The sequence below is a fragment of the Apteryx mantelli genome, chromosome 30 (assembly GCF_036417845.1).
Source record: "Apteryx mantelli isolate bAptMan1 chromosome 30, bAptMan1.hap1, whole genome shotgun sequence".
In the NCBI taxonomy this organism is placed as follows: Eukaryota; Metazoa; Chordata; class Aves; order Apterygiformes; family Apterygidae; genus Apteryx; species Apteryx mantelli.
Window position 1 is genome coordinate 2,023,547 of NC_090007.1, and position 22,950 is coordinate 2,046,496.

Here is a 22,950-nt window from a genome sequence, read left to right on the forward strand (position 1 = left end):
TTTGCCTTTTTCCTAGCTCTGCTGTTTTCCCCCATACAGTGGGACAGCAGCTATGGCTGATCAAGCCTTTATTCACACAATTTACCAGTCTCTTCTCTGCATTAGGCAGTGAAGTCTAAAACAGGTCCAGGTGAATATCTCCGCAACTCTCTCTGGCACACTGGAGACACTACAGACCAGGTCAAGCTGCTGTGGAAAGACCCTCGCAATTCTGGCTGGAAGGACAAGACTTCTTATCGCTGGTTCCTGCAACATCGGCCTCAAGTTGGATACATCAGGTAAGGGGTTTACAGTTTCCTCTCCATGGCTGACTGGAAGTTTAATACACAAAACAAGTATCCCAGGTGCAGTGTTGTGGCAAAGAGGAGGGAGAGTATCTGATTTTGACCACACCCTTGTAGAAATGGGTTCCTTGATCTTGTGCTCATGTTCTCTACATGCCTGTTCTCTTCCAGAGCTCGCTTCTATGAAGGCCCTGAAGTAGTAGCAGACACTGGAGTTGTCCTTGATACAACTATGCGAGGAGGACGTCTAGGAGTCTTCTGCTTCTCACAGGAGAACATTATTTGGTCGAACCTGCGTTATCGCTGCAATGGTGAGTTAGCTTTGAAAGTCAAGTTCAGAAATTCTTGCACTTTTGTTTTCTTGGTTAGCATACATACAACTGTAGCAGGATATCATGCAGTAGCTCATTCTATTTTTCCAGTTCCACTTCTAATCTATATTTGCTTTAATCTTATCTTCTTCAGATACTATTCCAGAAGATTATGAAACATTTAGAGTTCAGCAAGACCAACCTCTGGCTTAAATGTCTGTCCAAAAACACTTGCTTTAAAAAAAAAAAAAGTGCTCAGCTGCCCCACTATTGCCTCTGGTATACTGTATAAAGAACTGTAAGTAATGTACCACTGCACTCTGCACAGCACCAAGTGTCACTGCATTATCTGGCATCTTTTCTACAGCAGCAACTTTCTTTAAATGCTATGAAAACATAGTGGAATAGAGGTGTAGACATCAAGTGTGAATAGAAGCCTATGCTGCTGTAAACACTAGTTCTCTACACTACATGGAAAAAGATGTGCTGAGGAGCTACCAGCAGTAGCTGGAATTGTTGAAGGAAGTTTAGCACAGATGTTTCCCAGGAATCTTTCCCCCCCTCAGAGGCTCTCAAGTGTGAATGTTATTCTTTTCAAGACCTACTGCAAACCAAACTCAGCACTGGTCTGAAGAGCATACTGCGAGAGCAGCCTATGTCCAATTTGCTCACAAAACATAAAAAAGCACTTTAAGGAGAGTATCTTTGTTCTGGAATGTTGGATAATAAATGTTGTTCTTTCTTCTTCCGAAACGCTTCTGGTATGAAGATGTAACAAAAAAGTCCTCATAAGCTGAAAGCAATAGTACTTCTAAAGCATCCTCAGCTGAATTAATAGCTTTGTTAGCAGTGTAAATGCATAGGATCTTTCATTCAAGAAACTCCTTCTTCTACTACCTAGTTCTTCCAGATAGTGGCAGCTAGTTTCAGAATGATAAATGAAGGCTTTATGCTAGGTTTGTCTTATGACACTGTGCCAGGAGTCCAAAAAATAGACAGGTAAGGAACTGGGGAAACTGAAGTTATTAATATCACAGGTGCTCACTTGAGCTGAATGCACAGATGCACCACAAGGGCTTCTGTAGTCAGTAACTTGGACTACTGCCCAGGCTTTTCCAGATAAACAGAAAGTTAGCAGCATTCTAGTTTGCCTAAAGAGAAAACAAAAACCCAATTTTGCAAGATGCTTCAGGAAAGCAGTTCATGCTAATTATGCTGAAACTTGCTCGTGGTTTCATTAGAAAGGCAGTTCCCGTTGAATACTTAACAGTGCAGTTTTGCAAACAGTTAAGTTTCATTCCAGAGTGAGGCTCTATGTTAAATCCTGTACACTCACAGTGGACATGCTGTGTCTTAAATGTTACCAAACAAGTAATGTGTGAACAGAACCTTTCCTCTCCTCCCAGAAAGCTGGCTTACAACAAAAGCTGCACTTTAACCAAGCACAAGTCTCTACAGCTATTTGCATTTGAATTTCGCATTCTGGAGGCAATGGCATAAGCAAAGATCTGCAAAAGAACACTAGTTTTGCTAACTGGCTCAGAGTATCTTCAGTTACCATTCTAGACTACCATGAAAAAAGCCATTAAGTTGATCTTTCCTCAACAGGAAGAAATGCAGCAAAAAAAAAAGTACAAAACCTCCTCTACAAAATGGCTTTACAGACTAAAGGGACATGATTCTGCTTCTAAGAAACTGATTCAAACTTCAGCATGCTCAGAGATGTATTACCAAGCTGAAAGCAGAAATGAGCTGCTTAAGCTGGAAAGTGGTGTGCATTCACTCAGTTTACAGCAGAGCAATTTAGTTACGCTTGACAAAAATACTGAACTAGAATGACAGCTTTCTACCTAGCACACCTGCCCCTTAGGTTAAAACACAGTGACAGTTTCACACAGACAAGTATAAAATGGTAAGAGAAAAGGATTAATTCCATTCAAAAGAGCTGAGAGAGCTGGTTATCCTATCCCAGCTAAGGATAAGCACCATCTTATTAACCTAAAACTCTTCTCATCACTGGCTCTACTTACCTCTATTTTGATGAGCAACCTAAAGCAGGATTTACCGCAGTTAAAGTTACACCCAACTGTTAAAGGATGCACGGATGACAATCTAATCGGGCAAGTCTGAACATCTACATGCTCATTTCCTCTTTCAGAAGTCCAACAATCCAAAGGTAGAAAGAAATGCTGCTTACCATAGAATGCTCAAACTATACAGCAGTCCAAAAATGCAACCAAACCTCTAATTTAAGAAAAGTAGAGTCTCATTCCACTGACACTAAGAGCCATAAAAACTTAAGGGACTACAGCTGGAGATAGCTTACATTTTGAGACTTAACACAATACTTTGCATCTTTTAGATCAGTCTGCAGTTTCCTCTTAAAGAGGAAGATGGAGTTCAATGTTCACAGCTGTAAGAAGCCAGCTTAACCAAAATAATTTGATTTTGATGTTTCCTTATAACCACGAGCACTGAAAACACTTTAGCATTTCAACACTGAAAACCTTCAGTCAAAAAAACCCAAACAAACTAAACTAAGTAAGAAAAAGCTAAGCAGCCAGAGACAAAAACAGTTGAACTTTTATTACATTTCATTTACAAATAATGCAAAGATACAAAGACAAAAGCCTTCACACAAAAAAGAAAAGATTGAAAAGAATGTACATTTAGTTGAGCTGCTTTTTCACATCATTTCTCAGATTGCAAACACTTAAAGCCAACTTCAGTTTTCCACTTTACCTATAGAAAAGCACAATAAATAAGAGTTTTATGTCGCAGGGACAATTTTTCCAGAGTTCCTGTGCCACCAAAGCTGTAGCTGAATATAGGATTGCATATATCAGTGAAATAATCCACAAATTATTTTAATAGAAAAAGTTTAGCTTGTAAAGAACAGTATATTATACTGTCTCTGAAAATGCATAAATCTGACTTTTTTCCCCAAGCTCAATGAACTACATAAAGTTGTTTTTAGCTGCCAGTCTATGAGAGGAGCTGCCAAAAGCAGCTGTATTTAATTTTATTAAAATCAAACTTTCCCTTCACACATATTAATACATTTTACTTCCACTTCTAAAAGGAATCCTTCCACAGATTTGGGGGGGGGGGGGGAAGGTGTCTCTTAAGGTAAGAAGAAAAAGTCTCTAAAAGTACTAGTTCCTCCTAAAATAAAACCTCAGTATCCACTGTCTTATTAGTTAGTAGCTGACTGAAATACAGTATTTTAATTACTACGCAGTATAATGTTGACTGAAGATTGGTGGATGTGTATAGAATACATTTATACACATAGTTGTCTTCTGACTGTGTAGATGCTCATGCTATGAATATTCAGGATCCAGTAAGTAAAGAAAGATTTGTTGAAGGAAGTCCTATCCCCCCCCGACAACATTTTGCCCCATAAATATTATCATATTACTTTATAGTCATCATCTACTCTGCAAGAACAAACATTTTACCTATTTTTAATGTCTTAGAAATTTCAAAATTGAGCCAAGCTTAATCTTTTCCTTTCAAATGGAGGCTTGTACCATTATATATAAGCAACGATCCTTGATAACTGCTTGCTCTTCTTTCCTTACAAATAGCCAGAGCAGATTTTGTTTAATAAAAAATTGCCCTTTGTATGGTATAATTCAACTCAATTTCTGTAAGTTTAAGCCTGTAAAATTTCTGAAAGAAATACTGACACTCCACTATTACAGTTGCAGAAACTAGTTCTTAAATTAGATTTATAAATGGAGACCTTTTAATCCTTTTCTTCTAAACCACAGTATAAAAAAATTGGATTGAATAATCCATAGGACATGTACAAATGAACTTTACATTTCACTGTACAAATACAGCAGTTCAAAAGGCAGAGTAAGATACAGCATTTGGAAAGCAGATGTCTCTAATGAGAACCAACAGCATGTACAGCACTTCTTTAGTATATCACTTTGTACTTTGCTTTTTAAATGATACTAGATCAGACTGCCTTCACATCCAAAAACCCCTGCCCTACTTTCACAGATTTAGCCAAGATTCATTACAAATATAAACCTCTTACCACCAGCTGAAGCCTTATCCAAGACTTCCCTTAGCCATTACTCAATTATGACAATTTAAGCTTATTCAGGGAAGAACTTTTATTGCACATTTAAGGAAAGAACTGAAGGATGGATGAATCTGCACAGGTCTCAGACTAATCTTTAAAATCAAGATTTAACAAAATTTGAATGTGGTAGAGAATAACATTCTCAGGAGCAGAACATACGTTTCCCTGTAACTGCATTTTCCTATTTAAAAATCTCAACTGCAATTAAAACATTTTCAGCTTACTTGCAGAAAAAGGTGCCCTTCAATAGACTTAAAAGCTTTATCTGTATGAGGTTGTAACTATATGCAATACAAAAAAAATCATAGGAACCAGAGCTTACAGTCAGGCAAATTTATATTTGATGTATGTGTTGTCACACAGCTGTTCCACTAGAGAGCATTTCATAGAAGAGTAGCCTCCAAGCAACATGATACAGATCAATCCCCTCCTTTCCTTTCCTTGCGCCACAATGAATCATCTCCCAAAGGAAGTGGTAAAAACCCAGTCTTTTGAGACATTTAAAATACAATTGGAAACCATAAAGCAGTGAGCAGTTCTGCTCTTGCAAAAGAGTGTCAAGTCCTGAGAACATTTGGCCCTGTACAAATTACAAAAATGAGCTCTGAATTGACTCAGTTTAGGACAAGCAGTCTCAGGAGGCCTTTAGGAGCTCTGATTCTGAGGCTTGTATTTCTTCAGCAGAAGTACCAACTATTTTGGTTTTGTCTCATTTTCAGATACACTTTTGAGAGCTGAGTGACACAGTATCCTTCTTTGTTCATTAAGTGTGTTAATATATGGCTCAAATACAGCTCCCATTTGAAAAACATAAATTTCCAGGAACAAGAGCAGGAAGGGAGATTTTGTGACAAATTCTGCAGTCTCGATTCACATGCTGAGAGCTGTCTGTTGCAATCCAAGTTCTGTTTGTCCTAATTTATTTATTGAAGGATTCTCTAAGGTAGGATGCCTACTGAAGGATGCCTAAGGTACACTGGGAGATGAAATCTTGATAACAAGATTTGAGTTGTTTTTAAAAAAAAAAAGTAAAAACAGTCTCTTAGGGTTTTGAAAACATTTAGCAGAAGAGTAGATAGAATACCTTAAGACAGCAATTGTCATTTCACTCATCTGCCAGCATGTTAGCCACCCACCAGTTTCTAACATAGCAAGGCCCACTTCATTCTGACTCATCTGCCACACAAAACTAAGAAAAATACTATAAAACAAAAACTTGATCCAACAAACACATTAAATATTACAAAACCCAATGATTACAAGAGCAACAAAAGCCACACTAACACGAACATGCCTGTTAACTGAAAGCCAAGGTACGTCTAGGCTGCAGTCACAGCACCGGGCGCACACACGAGCCTGCTCACTCAAACCACCTTTACCGAGCCGGCTCCGGTGCGAGACCCCCAGGCTAACTTCGTGTCCTCAGAAGTGTACAGCAGCAGCACCTTTTCTCAAGATCCCTGTATTAACCCAGAGTAGGTTCCCTTGCTGAGAGCTTTCTGCCACAGTTACCAGCATCGAAACTAGTCCAAAGGTAGCTCAAGTCTTCCAGCTACGCTGCCTTCACTGCTACAACCGCAATTAAAACGTAAGTCAAGCTCAGCTTTACACTGTAATACAGGAAAGCCACCGTCATTAGCACCAAAGGGATAGAAAAGTACTGCTCCATTTTTAAATTCACTCGTTTTAGGTAGGTAGGCAGGCATGGACACGTACACGTACAAAGGTCTTCCAAAAAGACGGTACCTGGACAGGCTTAAAAACAAGGCAAAGCAAAATCCAAAGCAAAGCCTTGCAGTGCCCTGGCTCCCAGGCCGCTGATGCACAGAACTGCCCAGCTTCCAGCCTCTCACCCCAGCTCAGCACCAGGCTCCCAGGTGAGCTCCTGCGGTTGTAAACACACTAAGAGCAAAGGTTCAATACTGAATTGCTCGGTTCCAGCCATTAGCTCAAAGCAAAGGAGCTAGCTTCCTCGCAGCAGAGTTTTAAATAATAGAAGTATGCATCTTAACAACACCCTGCTTAAGGGGAATCGGCAACTGGAAGTTGAAACATCTTCACACGCCTGCTGGTTCCAAAGTCTGCACAGCAGATTTTACAGGTAGGAAGCAGATTCCCAGGTGAACGCAGAGTGGGAAGCTCAGTACTCACAAATCTTCCAGAGGACTTATGCTAATATGCCTGGCTCAGCTGCCTGCTCCTGATTTACAAGCAGGCAGTGTGGGAGAAACCTATTTATTGAAGAGGACGAATCCCTGCACCAGCTCAGAAAAAAAAAAGTCCCTTCTGCACACGGATAAAATAGTTAGCTGACAGTGAAACTATTTGAAATAGATAATTAACCCAACAGCTAATTTTCCCAATCAGTCTATATTTCAACCTACTGCTCAAATTGTTATTTTTAGTTAAGAGCTCAATAAAAAGAGCATATAACTAGAGACAAACTAAAGGTCAACATGTCCATGCTCCAATACAAACTGGTTTAATATGTGCCCTCTGCAACGACAGATCCCAGTTTCCTAAAAGCTGAAGAGATTAGGATGGTCAGAAACTGTGATTTATCCCTAAACATAGGGCAGTCCCATGCACAGCTCCTGCAAATACTATGATTAATTTTTCTGCTGATACTTTTATCAGTTTTGCCTCCATTAAGCCACCACACTGAACACACTAACAGCCATCAAGAGGACATATTATTTGCAAATTTAAAAAGGTAACAAATATCTGGAAGTTATTTTTGCTTGCCTTCAGCCTATATAAGGAGTGAAAGAGTCTAAACTGTCATCTCCATTTCCATCCTACCATCATGCTGTGAGAAAATGTCTGAAAGTATTGACATTGCTTAGAGTATAGTGTCTCATGTACGTGACGGTGATGGCAGAAATACTTATGGCAAGCACCATATTTAGGAAAATACAGAGATACTGTAGTGACAGTTTCCTAATAGATTCGTGAGGTGTTTGCTTTTGTTCCAAGTATCGAAGTTCTGCAAATGACACATTAGTTTTTGCACATTCTTAGCAGCACTACAGGGAAACAGCTTCAGGGTTTAACCGTATTCTCCCAAATTCACCCTTCAACAAGAGGATCTCGTCTTCATGGTTAAAAGCGTTTATAAGGTTCAAAGGTGCACTGAAAGCGGGCAGTTCTGCGGCTGCTACCCTGACCTGCTCCATGATCCCACCAAAGCTCTTCAGAAATGGTGACAAGGGATTGGACAAACTCAAAGTAACGAGTTACCGACCTAATACTGATAACTTGCTATGTAGGTCTAACAAGCATATTGTAATAGCAGATGACTGGATATTGGTCAAGAACTATTAGCATTTTTCCCCTTTATCTGAAAAAAAAAAAAAAATCTTACCACATAAGTTTCGCCCCGAATTATGTTCTGTTAAAGCTGAACCACTTACTAGATTAAACACAATCAACAAAATAGGACCTTCATACGCACCAGAAAACATCAAGATTAGATCACTGTGATTCTCTAGCAAGCAGAAAACATACATCAGAAAATTCAACACACAGCATTTACTTTATTCTCCTGTAGCTACTTAATAGCAAAATTTAAGTAAAAAGAGCCAAGTTAAACAAACAAAACCGTTATTTAAGCATTCCCCTGCCTGCTATTTAGTTACAAGACATTACATGCAACCTTGAAGAAGCAACAGTTTAAGCTAGTTACCAGGAGACATTCAGGGTCAGAACGCAAGTAGTAAATAGCAAGTGCACAGTACCACTCTCAGAAGGAATCAGTGCCAAGCACCTTCGCTTTGGTTACCGTTCTCCAGCTCTCATCTGCGAGGGGGGATTTACAGCAGCAGAAATGCCAAGGAGCCGCAGAGCTCCTCCGATTCGCACGCGTTTGTGAAAGTTTTCCCCCTCTCTACGTAAAGAGAGAGTGCAGTTAAGGTTCTAATATTCTCAGTAAAGAATATCTGGGGGGCAGGAGGGTGCTAAACCCTCTCCAGTTGACACCAGGTTCCTTTCCAGCAGAAGGTCACCCCCTTTCCTCAGAACACGCACGAGATGCCTCGTCTAGGGCAATGGCAAAAGCTGCAGGCAGCACAGCGCGGGGAGCTACGCGACAGCCCAGCCTTTACCAGAATCCAGCCGAACAACATGCACACGAAAGCCACCGATTTCTCCCCACCGAAATAAGGTAACTAATGGACCCAGTGTCAGAGCAGCCCAACTTCTCCACGCTTAAGACCACACTGAGACTTGCATTTGGTCTAACACAATGAAACTGCTCAATCCTCTGCTTCTCTGTGCTAAACGCTGCAGGATCCGTACAGACCTCGTTCTGAAGTGTTTACGCAGAGAACACAGCGTTGTGCCAGAAAACTCTTCACTGCGGTCGCACCAAGAAAACACCAGTAACCGGGGAAGGCTGAAATTCAGAGAGAAATTAGAACAAATTTCCCCCAAACACCCAGGAAATTACAGGACTGAGAACTATTAAAGCAGAATTCACGCGACTGCACGGGCCCCCCATGCCCCTGTCCTACCGCGGTTGTCTGAACCCGGCTCTCAAAGCAAGGCACATCATTGCAATGCTATTCCGAGACAAAGTACCACAAACAGCAAAGCAGAACAGATTCTACGTGTTGGAAACCCAAGGACAGAAGGAGCTAAACGTAGTTGCCATCCATCCGCTCTAAAATCCAGGCTGCAGAAGAAGTCAGACTACCGCACACAGCTAGAGGCATCGTACTGGCACGTGTCCTGCTGGCGTCCGTAGCACACGGGCCCTGGCGGATACGCTGCCTGTGCCATCCGAACACGGGGCAGAGGCACCCTTCTCCCCCCGTTTGGTCTCATTACCTGTAACCTTCAGAAATCCACAGCGCTCACATACGCGCTCCGTATTTCAAAGGCAGAAAACCTGCAGCAAATGAAGAGCAACAGTCTTCTACAAAGCAGCTGCACGGCGCCAGCTTTCTGCAACATCGGAGCACGCGAGAACGCCTTTTTTCTGCTTGTCCAAATGAAGACGGCTATTTATTTAGTTTCTTAAAAGTGAAAAATATAGAGCAGATGTATTTGAAAGGGTTAGACGAGGCTCTTAATACTCATTACATCATTACCAACACAGAGTTGTCATGTAAAACTCAAATCACTTTTCAGACCAGCACTCCCTGCTGTTTGTAGTTAATATATTACACAGCTGCGTTTTCTTTCTTACAAATTTTCTACGGTATGTATTTGCTTTCTTTTTATGCTTTCTGCTATGTACTTTTCTGCAGCTGCCTCTGTGGCAGCCACAAGTCATTTTACTGAAGAAAACAGTAAACATATTTTACCCCTTTAGGCCTTTATTTTGATAAAATTGGTCAAGCCCACATAAGGCAATATACACCACAGTTAAAACCACCCCCCACCCCCCACAAAATAATAAAATAAATAACACAAATGAATATAGTACTTAATGTAGTGTTTTGTTTTGCAGTATAGAAATTCCACACAATGATTCTGTTTAAAAAGGTAAAAATGATTTATAATACACAGTTATAATGTCATCATGGTGCCCGCATAGAAAACTGACATGCAATCCATGCCTACACTGCGCAGTATAAATAATATGCAACTAAAAATACAAAGAACAGGAACACTACAAGTTTTTTTTGCTTTTTTGTTTTTTAAAAAGAACATACACATATAACAAACGCTACCTGCGCTTTCACATTGCCATCACAGTGACAGGGGTTCAGTTTTCAGAGGAATAAACACTTTTCTCCCGAAAGCACAGCATACATTTTGACCTACTGCATGATGAGGGGGCTTTCCTCTTCCTTACTGTACAGAGAGGGTTTCCAAGGGGAGTACCATGCTCATAAAGGGCAGATCGCAAGTCTTAATTATTGTTTCTACAGAAAACAGAGCTTTTAAAAACAAACACAGTTAAGATCTTATTTTTGAGAGAAGTTTAAAGGATTCCTTAAGTTATCAGATGCTGCTTTTATGCAAACTCAGAGGGGCAGCTCCTTCTCTTAACTGAAAGTTCTTCGGTAAGCGTTTTTGTTGCATGGTTTGCACCAGGGTTCTCAGGCACACTTTTTTTTTTTTTAATTAAATTTAATTGAATTTAAAAAACAGTAGTAAAATGTACAAATAATTAATAACTTCTTTAATTAATTTGAAGCCTCTTTCTGGAAACCTTTTCCCCTCTTAAAAAAAAAAGGAAATAAAAAAACCAAAGGTTCTCTGTACAGGAAAGGTTTTGCACAGTTAAAGATCGCTGGCAAAGTGTTCACTGACATGCAAAAGCAGTAGTGAGCTCGACAGGTTCGATGCTGCCTGCGGTCAGTCGTGCATGCAGCAGAGAGAATGACCTTAACTCGGCCTGTGCAGATTCATTTGAAAGAGAATGCAGACTACTATGTACAATGAAAAGAGCCTCCCCCCTCCCACCCACTTACACTGCAATAAACAGCAGAAGTCTGTTTTTCTTTATAACATCACAGTATTTTATACATTGAAAGTTTATTCCTATTATTTCCCCAATATATTGGCAAATTCAACAGTCTAGCTTGGGAACTTTTTTTAATATATATATAAAAACACATGTTGTAGGGAGGGGGGGGATTCACTCAGCAGGTATATTGGGACAGTAACCCTTTGAGACACCAGACAGTTTCAAAAGTATTTAACTGAAAAAGTTACAAATAATACTTCTTTTTTGCCAAGTGATGCTTTTTTCTTTCACTCTTCAGTCTCATCCATCCCTGGATTTTAAGGGCCAACCACCCCCAACAGCTCTCACCTTTATACACAAAGTTTAAAATGCAAACAGTACTAATACCTTTTAAAATAAAATAAAATAATTTGTTCTGAAATCACTGGGATCCCCTCCATGTTTACATTTGACAACTTAACAGATTGTTTTTGCTTTAAAATTAGCCGTATGCATATTAAAAAAAAAAAAATTAAGGGGAGAGGGGGAGAAAAATCCCTCTTGCTGGAGTACAGCTCATACACGATGCCGTCAAGAAACCGGCCTTCTGGGAAGCAAAATGCAAGAACTGTTGAAATAACTGCTCCGATTCTCAAAGGGTTAATAATAAAAGCAGCTCGCCTGCCCGCGACTGGGGCTTAAGAGATGAAGCACATTCTTTCAAACACAGCCATCATCTGCTTCCCGGGTGACCTCAGCTTATTGCTTCCCGCTCCCGAAGCGCCCTTCTCCACTCGCCCCGCAAGAAAGGAACAAAAACCGTTATTTCTCTCAACGAGATGGTCCCTAAATTTGACAGTCGCATCCAGACGTGTTGTTTTTAAATTAAGGCCATTTTAAATGTCTACTTACAAGTCTAATAAACAAGATCTCTTATATACACATGTAGTTTAAAAAAAATTAGAAGGTAGCATTTAGCAACAGCTCCCTGTAAAAGTCTCCAGTTAGGAATCTGATTTCCTACTTGGATGCTTCATTCTGAAGTGACTCTGGTTTTAAAAAAATAGATCACAAACAAGAATTTACATGCATAAGAGTCATTTGAACAAGAGAGCGATATAGACAGAAATCCCATCAAGGAACTAACAGTACTGTCAAAGAGACTATGAACCGCAAAAAGCATATTCAACTCACGCTGTACCTTTGGCTGTTTCAAAGCAAAGGACTCAAGTCACTTGTGCCCAAATTACTCTTGTTCTTTTAGGGTATCCTCCTGTTTGAAGCTACCTTTTTTTCCCCTAAATTGAAAAAGCATTAGCAATCTGAAATAAGCAGACATCAGGAGTACACGTAATATTGGGCTGAAATCCTGACAAACATTTTCAACGAAGATGCAGGATAATCTCGCAATTGTAAGGGGAGGAACGAAAGAAAGAGACAAACACAAGCTAAGAGATCGAAAGAAAAAACAGTAACATTTTTAGTGCAAATGGTCAACTAATGGCACAAACGTGAGCAAACACGCACCCAAATTATGTAAGTCCCAACAATGATTCTGCTCAGCAGTGACCGCATGAATCTCAGGACAGTGTCCCACAGATTTCTGGAAGCACACAGAAACCTAGTATAACTCATTAAGAGCAGCCCACTTCCTCCGTGGACCTGCATATTGCTTGCTGAAAACAGCAAGAAGATCTTTCTTGAGGGGAACGGGGTGGGGAGGGGGGGTAGAAGTGCTGGGGATTTTTTGCTTAAAAGTCATACGACAGCTGAGAAAGAACTGACACATTCTTAGATAAAACACAAATCGAGATAACGCAGACCCCGTTGAGAGAGCAGAGGGGGAAACACCATGCCAAGGGGGGGGGGGGGAAAGCAACAAAACACAACTCGTCTTGAAATAAAAACTAAAATGGCTCTTTTATTCGAGATAATAGTTAACAAAAATATATTTCGATGTTCGACCCCTACTGCATGGCTTCCCTCTAGCAGGTATTCATTCACCTTACATCCAGGGTATTATGCATAATGCGACTTTTATTTTGTTAATAAAACTCAAAATAACGTTAATTTGTAACTTCTGCATCTACTTATAGGTGCTATTACTGTGCAGATTATAGTGTAATGAATACAGCGTTTTAACAGTGCCCCTGGCAATTACTGTAAGTGCACTGAGCTCCTGATAAATCTTTAAACCCATTTTTCAAATCTGATAGAGTCCCAAGTGTCAGAGATCTGGGAATCATTATGAATTTCAGCCATGACATTTAAGTGAAACCACCAATTCAGATTCAATGGGTGTGGTGGTGGTGTTTTTTTTTTTTAATTTGCCATTGATAAAGTGTCATTCATCATCCTGTTACACTGCAGCACAGAATATTAACAAGGACTAACAGAAATAGTCTATTATAAATTTAACAGAATCTCAACCTGTTCAAGGATACAGTACTATTTCACTGTAGAGCAAGCTATTTTTTCCCCAGGGTGAAAGAAGGAATATCTAAGTTCCTGCCACCCTATTTTGACTATATAAAAGGAAAACATTTAGACTTGCCTTAGGCTTCCTTACTTCTGCTCAACACCTGTTTAAAATTCCAGTTAGTTAAAAATACCTATATATATAATATATATAATATATTTCTGGAATAAAAACACAAAAAGATGTACTGTACAAGCATTATGTAGAGTGCTTCAATTGGCTGTATGTAGTTTAGCTACTTGTCTAATATCCAAATACTTAAATAAAAAAAAAAGATCATAAATAATGGTAACAGAATAAGTAATGATAAGAATAAAAAATAAAAAATAGTCATCATGATTTGAGCCAGGCATTGCTATACAAATGCCCTTCCTGTTGCCCAGGAATCTCTCACAAAGTAAAATTAGAAATGTGCTCTGCAAGTTAGTCTCCTATATTCTTTTAGCTGCTTTAAAATGTTCTGATCCTTCCTCCACGCTAATCAAGTAATGAATTATAGTACTTTTTTGTGTGCTCAGAAATGCTATATATATATATATGTATACATATATATAAATATATATATTACATATATATATTTTAAAAAAGCTTTGAAAATAGTGTTTACAGTTGCCTTTTTTCTTTTTTTCTTTTCTTTTCTTTTTCTTTTTTTGAATAGCCGGCTACAAAAGGCTGTTGGGCTGCCAGGCTGCTTTTCTGCTTTGCCAAGTACACGAGTTTGCTCAGGGCATGAGAACAGGCAGTGGGTGCAGGACAACAGTCAAGGAAACAAACCTGCAAACAAACGTGGCGTAGCAATAAAGGAAGAAGCGTTTTACTCTACGAAGCAGCTGTCACAAAGCAGTCAGAGTCAAAATCGCAAAAGCTCCCCCAGCCCGTTCCAGAGGGTGGCAACGCAGAGATTTGCTCTCGAATCAGTGGGGGAAGAGGGGGGTCAGTAGTCAGAGCTCCCCCCCCCCCCGTCTCGCGAGGAGACAACTGCTTCCTTCAACAGCAGCCAGCACCAGCCAACGACCTGCTACGCTGGAAAGAATCTCTCCACCCTCGGCTCTGAACCTTCCTCGCCTGCCCCAAAACACCCCCTTCTAGTGCAAAGGAGAAAACGGACAACTTAACGCTGGAACTTTGGTGGGGGAAGAGGGGGGCTCTGGAGAGGAGAAGGCTGATGGAAACTCCTTACTCATTAAGGGCAATGAGTGGATAAGGGGTAAAATACGGCGCAACAGGGAGTAGGGGTCTGCAGCGCGGCAAGCTTAGAACGACAAGCTTTACTCATTGTACACGTTGTACAGGACAGAGCTACTGCTCTCAGTAACTCCTGTTCTGACGGGACTGACCCATTGGACTCTCTAGTTCGGCTGGGCTCCAGGACCAAGCGCCATCCCCAAGCTCCTGGTGTCCACGCTTCACAGCCGGTCCATCCTGAACGTGTCCTCTGTGGCAGGGTCGGTGAGGACCATATCTGGGTCATTCAGCATGTGCAGTCCATCCAAGGTTAAAGGGTCAATTTTTAGTTCATCCAGAGGGAACTGGGAATCCGTATCAAAGGTGACATCTCCCACTCCTGCCAAAGAGCTGGTCAGTTCTTTTGATAAGCTGGGAGGAGATTCTCCTGTCACTGGAGTGAAGAGGAAGAAAGAGGCGTTGGTAGGCCTTAGCAAACACTTATTCTCTAGGCAGAACATCTAGATAAAGTGATAAAACAGCTTGCAAAAACTCTGGAATAGCTTTCCAAGTTAGGATTGAAGTTCAGATGAGAAAAATCTATTCTTACATCCAGCTGGATAAATTACAGATTTGTCAGAGATCTCAAAAATCATAATAATGACATAATACAAAGGAAAATTCATATACGTATATTTTGGCCTGCAAATTGGTGCCACTCCAGTCTCTTCTTTCCCGTAAGTTCAGGAACAATAACTCTAATTTACATGATTCTAATCAGCACAAGTCATAGGCTGAAATATGGATTGAACTACTCTTTTCTCGGTGACCTGAGCAAAGACTCTTTCCAAATGTCCAACCGTGACCAGATTTGCTACCATATGTGACACTAAGAAATCCTTTGCCGCCAAGCTTGAAGAGAGCAGCAAAGTTCGGCTTTGATGGCTTCTCTCACATTGCGACAGAGGATGCGGTAAATCCGGAGGCAGAGAAAGTCTGCGAGACAGTTAGCGCTGCCGCCGCACATTCTACCCGTTTGCTGTGATTAAGCGACGGCCATCAGGCGCCAAAGCGCTCGGGAAATAACGCCCGACCGGCACCACGACCATTTACTCAAGGCAAAACAAAACAGTGTCCTTTTCCTTTTTTTGGCTCATTGCTAGCGTTACACCATGAAGACTAAATCCAAGAGCAGGAAGGTTTCACTCGTCTGTTAAGTCTGTGGCTTTCTTACCTGTAAGAATAATGTTGGGGATGTTTCCATGGCTGGAGTAATTCAGCTGCTGCGAGTCCTGTAAGCTGCCGTGACTCCCGGTAAGTCCCATCATGGCTGCTTGGGAGTAGTTAAGGGTGGAGCACGGGCTGTACAGGCTGTTGGAACTAATGGCGTTTTCTATCATATTAAACTGTTCAAGCTGAAGACCAAGGTACAAAGGAATTAATACTTCTAATCATCAGGAAATACAGCAAAACAACTTACAAGCCTCAAGTAGGGGAAACGACATTGAAAAAGACAGGCAAACAAATTCATCTTTAGGTTTTGTTGATCAAAATATGGTCTGTTTTCCACTTAACTTTCCAGAATAGTTCACTGCCAAATTCAGAGTGCAAGAGAATGAGGGAAGGGTGGATGCCAAAATAAAACTGTTGCTTTCAATATCATAGGAACAAAAGAAAAGATAGCTTTAAAAGACAGTAAAAAACCAAAAACAATTTATGCTACTAAACCAGGTATCTGCCCACAAAGCACTCTCTCTCAGAAGCCATCTCATTTTTTTCTGCTACAAGAGCATATCTAACAGCTGAATGAACAAGTGCCCTGGCTGGCCAGCTGCGGAGGGCATGGATCTGCTCGGCAGGTTTTGGTACGATATACAGGGCGTTTGCCAGTTTCAGAAGTACATATTTGTTACCACCTACAAGTGAAACCTTCCCAAACGGAACAACTGTCAGAAATGGTTTTGTTATTTTCATTATTTTTAATCCAAGGGGCTTGGCAGAACACCTTTAAAAACATCTGCTATAATGGCTAAGAGGGAGGAAGAGGAAGAGAGGGAAAAAGAAAAGATATAGGAGTACCTGAGTACTACAAACTAAAAATATGAACAAAATGTGATCCCACATAAAATAATCAGAAGTTGAATTATACTATTGTAAGCTGAAAGTGGCCGAAATATAGCTGAAAATTGGAGATGAATTTGCTCACCTGATGGGATAGGGCATTAGCCTGCCTAGCTGTCATCTGCTGATCATAATAGGAGTCACCAAATACACTCCCCAGAATGGAAGAATGCTGAAAACAAAACAGAGTCTTTATGGTGCGAGAGTCTCACAAACAGACGTACCCACGGTATGCAAGTGTCTCGCACCTTCCAACCGATGCACCTCAAATTTAGTTGGAAGCGCCCTTTGTTATTAACAACCACTGACCACCACCAAATTCATAAAACATTCAGCATTTCCCTCCAAAACATGAATCCTTGTACAGCGGGCCGCCTTTCATTAAGCACAAAGAACAGTCAGGAAAACCCAACAAACTTCCTCACAGAGGACACACAACACACAGAACTTCTGATCATGAATGCAGACAAGTGTGCTGGGCGACACGGGAAATCAAGACCACGCTGCAGCTTTGGCTCGTGTTTTGTGAACGCTTTTTTGGGGAACGACGAGCCCCGCGCAGCGCTGAACCGCACGTGACAACGACATGCAATGCAAAGCTCGTCGCCCGCGCGCGGGCAGTGGCTAGCTCGCTCCGCAACCCAGGGTTCACGTAACAGCCAGCTTAACTGAGACAACAGCATGCTAAAAGACGACTGACGTTATAAAGTCATTTCGCTTCAGCTGCAGGTCAGGAGTTAAGGAGAAAGCCCGGTGAAGCGTGTTATCAGCGGCTCCAAGGCAAGACTGGCGGGAGGAATTCCACAGCCCTGCTAATGGCACTGCCCCCCCGGCCCAACAGTCTTTTCTCGGTTATTTGCCATCATTCTTCAGTTATTCTGAAGGTGCCCAAGAATTTGAGGCCGGATACAAGAGAAACCACATATGTAAAACTATCAAAAACAAATTCTGAAATTCCAGCTGAAAAAAACCCTCTACCGACAAAGAGCCTCCATAAAAGCCAGCGTCCATAAAAGACAATTTGCATGGAAAGTTTGCATCAGTCTTGGGGGAGAAAAATGTAAATAACTTGCATAGCATTTTCCAGCTGTTTTGTCTACACATTAAAAGACTAAGGCTACAGATTTTCTCCTCAGACAGCTAAGCAGCATATGAAATTTAGCACCAGCCTGGCAAATGTAAGAACAGAATTACATCAACCACCACAATTAAAAACACTGAACACACTTAAGGATCAAGATACTCAAAAACACGGGATGAGGTCCACAACAGCGGACGCAAAAACCACTTCAGCAAACAACATTCTCCTCCTACACCACTAGCATATCTTGATCCAGTTTATTCGCAGGTAGCACGCAAGGAGAAGGACAGAAGTCTTGTACACAAAACTAAACTGCCAGCACCCTCTGAAGGGGAGACTATCATGGAGAAAACAGTAATAAATTCTTTTTAAAGCAAACAAAAACCTTCCCACCTTCAGGCAGAGGCTTCGGCTATCACATTATACGGACACTTTAGACAAATGGGGCAGCAGGTGAGGAATTCACAGCCCAAGAGCTGGACTCCTTGGGGGAAGGTCGCCGAAGCTCAACTGCTGCTGCAGGCGCTACCAAACCCCTCGCCGAGCGGATCCCGCTCAACCCGAGACCTGCTCTGAGCATCACTGCGAAGCGTTTGCCACCGGCTGCACGCGAGGGTGCGGATGCAGTGCGAACGGGCTTCGAGAGGACGGACACACTGCAGAACAGCGCTGCTGGAAAACATCAGAACACTTGCAACAAGCCTTAAGTACCTCCGCGGCGCTGCATTTTAAAGTATGACATTGGCAGAGTCAGAAATAGCGGACAGCAGCCTGCAAATCGTTGTCAGGGAAGAGAGCCTGAGCCAAGAACAGGATTTTATGGACAAAAAATAAAAATGAAGATTTCCTTCACTGGATTTACTTTACTGTGCATTTATGAACTGTCATAGCTCTGACCGCAGAATAATAATTACATTCCTGCAATGTATCACCCTACTCAAGGACCTCCCAGAAACAGGTAAAATGGAAAAGTCTTGTAACTGGAACTGGTCTTCCAATATATCATCCGGTATTCAACCTTGCTGGGGCTGTCCTATCCCTAGCACGAGATAAAGCCATGAGGAAGTAATCAAACGTCCCGAGCAAGAGCCACGTGGTATCTGATGAGAGAAAAGCAAGGCACCACTGCAAATTTATATTTCAAAAAATAAAACACATTTTTCCTTCTTTAAACCACTGACATCTTACTTGCTGCACAGTTACACTTTGATCTACACATTTAACAGCTACTTGAACTCCACATTATTCAGCCTGTTACTTATGCCACTTAAAAAAACGGAGACAGACCGCAGAGCAGGCTCAAGCAAGCGGATTAGGACTAGCCAGCTTAAATCTATCATGGCAGAACTGTCCCTATCTGAAACGGCAGGCACGGTCTCCAAACTCATGAGGTTTTATAACGCTTTCCAGTGAAAAATTTGCACTTCAGGATGTCACATACTCACTGCGAGGCAAAGCCATTTTAGAGCAGCATTAGAAGCCCCGTTGCCATTCAACAGCTCCAGACAGAACCACGTAAGTTCTTTCCTTTAATTTGTGCCATTTCGTTTTTACAGGAGCTTTTCCAAAGTAGGGCACAAATTAAAACTTTTGTATTCCGCTAAGCATCTTTCCCATCCTAAAAAGTTGGGTAACATGAGAAATAACAAACAGTAGGCCAAAATCTATTTGTGCAAGTCTGTATTAATAACTCTTAATGAAATGCAGAGGCCTGTATTTTTTCCTCTGTTCTGAAGTATAGCAGTTATTACAGTTGTAAGCTCTGAAGCTCCCAAAGGAAATCAACTGGAAACGTCATTACTTCAACACTTCGGAGTCCTAGAATAATTTATCAACAACGCTGTGGAAAAACATCTTGCTAACACCATTGCCTACAAAATACTAGACGAGGTCTGTTTTGTCAACAGTACATCTTCTTGGGTTAATGATGTGGTGACTGGAAGGAAAGAAAACCCAAACCACAAAACCCCTGGCTTAAATTATTAGTCTGAAAATACATACCATATTATCCAGTATTCAGCCATTCTACTAAAAAAGCAATTTGCTATCTAATTGGAGCAGTAGGCCAGGTGTTAGAGGAGAAAAGCGAAGTAGTAATAAACAAGCCACTGGCAATGAAAAGCCATGCAAACACAAAGCTGAGAACTACGAGCAGAGCTTTTCAATTCATGTTTTAACAGGAAGACCTTCGTATAACAGAAACAAACATCTAAAACACAAGAGCAAATAGATTTGGAGATGTGGAAAGATGAGAAATAACTTCTGGTGAATGAACCATACGTGATAAAAATCAAACCACAGATTTCTATTTTTAGAATGTGTCGTTCATATCATATTGATACGCTGCAAAACGATTTAACCTAAAATTAATCAGAGAGACAGGAGCAAATGGAGGACGCCTACCCGGTCACACCTACTTTATTCCACTCTTGTCAGCCAGTGCCAGACTGTTCCCGAACGGGTGTATTCTGATGCTGTAACCAATCTGCCTTTACTCTTGGCAGATTATTCTGTTGTCTAATGGATCTTGCCATTTGGACGATGCCCCCATAATCAGAACCCAGATTTTTCTTCCAATCTGTTTTTTTCTTCCCCCATTGCTTCTCTCCACGCTTAGTATTTACAGTCTTAAAAGGTCCACCACCACAGACAGCTCTCACCACTACTACCTTTTGGCTCACTGATGGAGGCAGGAAAGCTGTACTGTTTTTAATTTAACAAAAAAAGAACTATTTTCTGGTGCTTCCATTTGGCTTTTGCTTAAAGCTTCTTTTCACTAGACGGTATACATGCTACTAGTTCTGTAAACTAAGCCCCAGCATTAGCTTCTTTATAAAACTTCTCTGAAGTATTTTGTAACAGTTTTCCATATTTGGAGATATTTAAGAAGCCAATAATAAGGTAAGTAATATAGCTAAATCCTCTTCCTTTCATACATGAGTTATAGTGTCATGCCTGAAAATAACAAAACCTGAGCAAGAGTCTAGAGGATAAAATAAGCCCAAGAGGAAAAATTACAGCCAGCCCTGCCCTCCACCGGAGAGTGCTTGCTGCACTCCAGTACTTTGGACTGACCAGTGGCATCAAGCCTGTGGACAAAATCAAGAAAGAGTTATTGAGAAGGCAAGGGGGAAAGAAAATCAAAACAAAATCAGATGTGCTGCCCAAATGTCAACTGGACCTGAGAATTTGCAGCAGGACTGGCAACAGCTTTGCTCTACATGACAGCCTAGAGAAATAAGTTTGCTTGTTTTCTTTGAGCCACACGCAGAACACAGCGGAATTGGCAGAAGCAGGCAGAAGAAAGAAGTTAAGAAGCAATTAAGCAAGGGTTAAAAAAATCCAGACAGTCCTGACACTCGGATCTATTACTGAGCTTACCAGCGACCTGTCTCTGGCTAATGGCAAGGAGAGACGAAGCTTCTGCTTTGGAACCATGAAGGGGCAGCACTTATTTAGATAGGATCCTCCTTGCAGCCTTCAACATCAAATGATGAAACAGAAAATGTATTTCCAGACTCTGTTGTGATGCTCCGTAAGAATTTCCTGCACCTTGTTACTACAGGTGGGATTTAGAAAAAGGGCAGCCATGTGGATCTATTCTAGCAACGTTAGATTTTTGTGCTGAAAATGCATTGGGCTCCCTTACATTAGGGGTACCCCCAAAGATCGCCTTGCTGTTTCTTAACTGTCTTGCAACTGGTAAAAATTCCCCTTCATAGGTTTACATACACATCAAATTTGACTTGTATATAGGATGTGAATTTATGAATTAATATACACACAGGAAGAAAAATTAGCTGGCATGCAAGAAAGCATGTTTCCTAACCCATTACTTTCAAGCCATAAGATGCAGTTGCTAATTTTAAGAGCATTTGCTGCAGTGTTTTCTTTCAAAGTGCATGTTCCCATGTAAAAAAGGTCCTGCTTGAAGGCACTGGGTCATACAAGTGGCATTTAGTGCAACAGGAAGATGTCCTACTGCAGGAGGCACTCAGCAAGTTTCCATCGCTCTCTCCCCTACCCTCCCAACCTGATCTGTCAACCCCTAAGCGATGCTGCTACTGAAAGGGATCTACCTGGAGGTTTTGTCCAAAAGAAACAACTGGATTTTAATAGTGTTCAAATAGTAGCTTTGATCAATAAAAAGGCAATTCACCAGCTATTGAAAAACTCTGGATCTGAATGAAACTGCAAACAAGATGAGACATCAGTAATGCATGAGGCACATACAGTTACAGTGAGACAACTATGGGTCAGTAATGGAGAGACTCAACTGAAAACAAACACGAGAAGCAAGGCCTGTGGAAGCACAGAGTCCCTTACTTGAGGGGAGCTGCCAGGAGAGAAGCCTTGATTGGAGACAGGAGAGGTGGGAGACTGGTTGGCTGGGGATCCAGCATTACTGCGGTACTGCTGGAGTGAAGCCTACAGAACAACACAGAATTAAAGACCATGGGATTGATGGAAGGTTGGAAAATTATACACTTCTGGTGTACAGCTCGAGGAAGCTGGGAGAAATCATCATCTTCAGCAACTCTTGGATATATATCAAGACACTAATACTGTGAAAAATGCCGCAAAAAGGAAAGAGTTAAGATACCACTGTGGCATGGTCTCATGCCTGACTGAACGTCTAAGAGCAGGGCAGTGCTGTCGTACAAGGAAAACTGTTGAAATCTTTTTTCCACTGTTTTCAGTTGTGTCCAATTAGAAAAAAAAAAAAAAAATCTATTCAGCCAACAATTTATGGAAAAGCTGTCTCCAAATCCAGGAATAACGCGAAAGTAATGTCATTTACCTTAAATTCAACTTCCATACCCACACATTCTCCACTTCGGTATAACTTGCTTAGGAAATCCTTATTATATTACTCTCCCTAGTCTTAAATAGCCCGGGTGTATTACGTAGACTCAAGTGTATAACCATGACAACTTAAACATTTCTCAAAGTGGCATTTGATCCTAGTACATGACACAGACATCGTCTGAGAATTCACACTGTCCGGTAGGTT

General features: G+C 41.1%; 2 protein-coding genes and 1 long non-coding RNA gene across 9 annotated transcripts in view; 2 read left to right on the forward strand and 1 right to left on the reverse strand.

Moving 5' to 3' along the window:
• Window positions 1-1,348, forward strand: part of COMP (cartilage oligomeric matrix protein) — a 36,739-nt gene extending 35,391 nt beyond the window's left edge. For all 4 annotated transcript variants that reach the window (XM_067313056.1, XM_067313054.1, XM_067313055.1 and 1 more), the window contains 3 exons: window positions 106-278; window positions 456-595; window positions 750-1,348. In XM_067313056.1, coding sequence (XP_067169157.1) covers window positions 106-278; window positions 456-595; window positions 750-808 — 372 coding nt within the window. In that variant the 3' untranslated portion in view covers window positions 809-1,348. The remainder of the gene's footprint in view (window positions 1-105; window positions 279-455; window positions 596-749) is intronic.
• A 1,814-nt stretch (window positions 1,349-3,162) lies between these two features.
• The window catches only part of CRTC1 (CREB regulated transcription coactivator 1), a 55,866-nt gene continuing 36,078 nt past the window's right edge, over window positions 3,163-22,950 (reverse strand). Inside the window, exons 11-15 of one of the 4 annotated variants that reach the window (XM_067312992.1) lie at window positions 22,263-22,364; window positions 16,941-17,027; window positions 15,969-16,149; window positions 14,908-15,188; window positions 3,163-3,337 (exon numbers count right to left, since the gene is read on the reverse strand). In XM_067312992.1, coding sequence (XP_067169093.1) covers window positions 14,977-15,188; window positions 15,969-16,149; window positions 16,941-17,027; window positions 22,263-22,364 — 582 coding nt within the window. In that variant the 3' untranslated portion in view covers window positions 3,163-3,337; window positions 14,908-14,976. Of the gene's footprint in view, window positions 3,338-14,907; window positions 15,189-15,968; window positions 16,150-16,940; window positions 17,028-22,262; window positions 22,365-22,950 lie in introns of those variants that run through there. The other 3 variants (XM_067312993.1, XM_067312994.1, XM_067312995.1) reach the window with 3 other exon arrangements.
• On the forward strand, window positions 8,044-10,114 carry LOC136994545 (uncharacterized). Its single transcript, XR_010886606.1, has 2 exons — window positions 8,044-8,856; window positions 8,982-10,114. It is a non-coding gene; the product is annotated as an uncharacterized lncRNA (long non-coding RNA).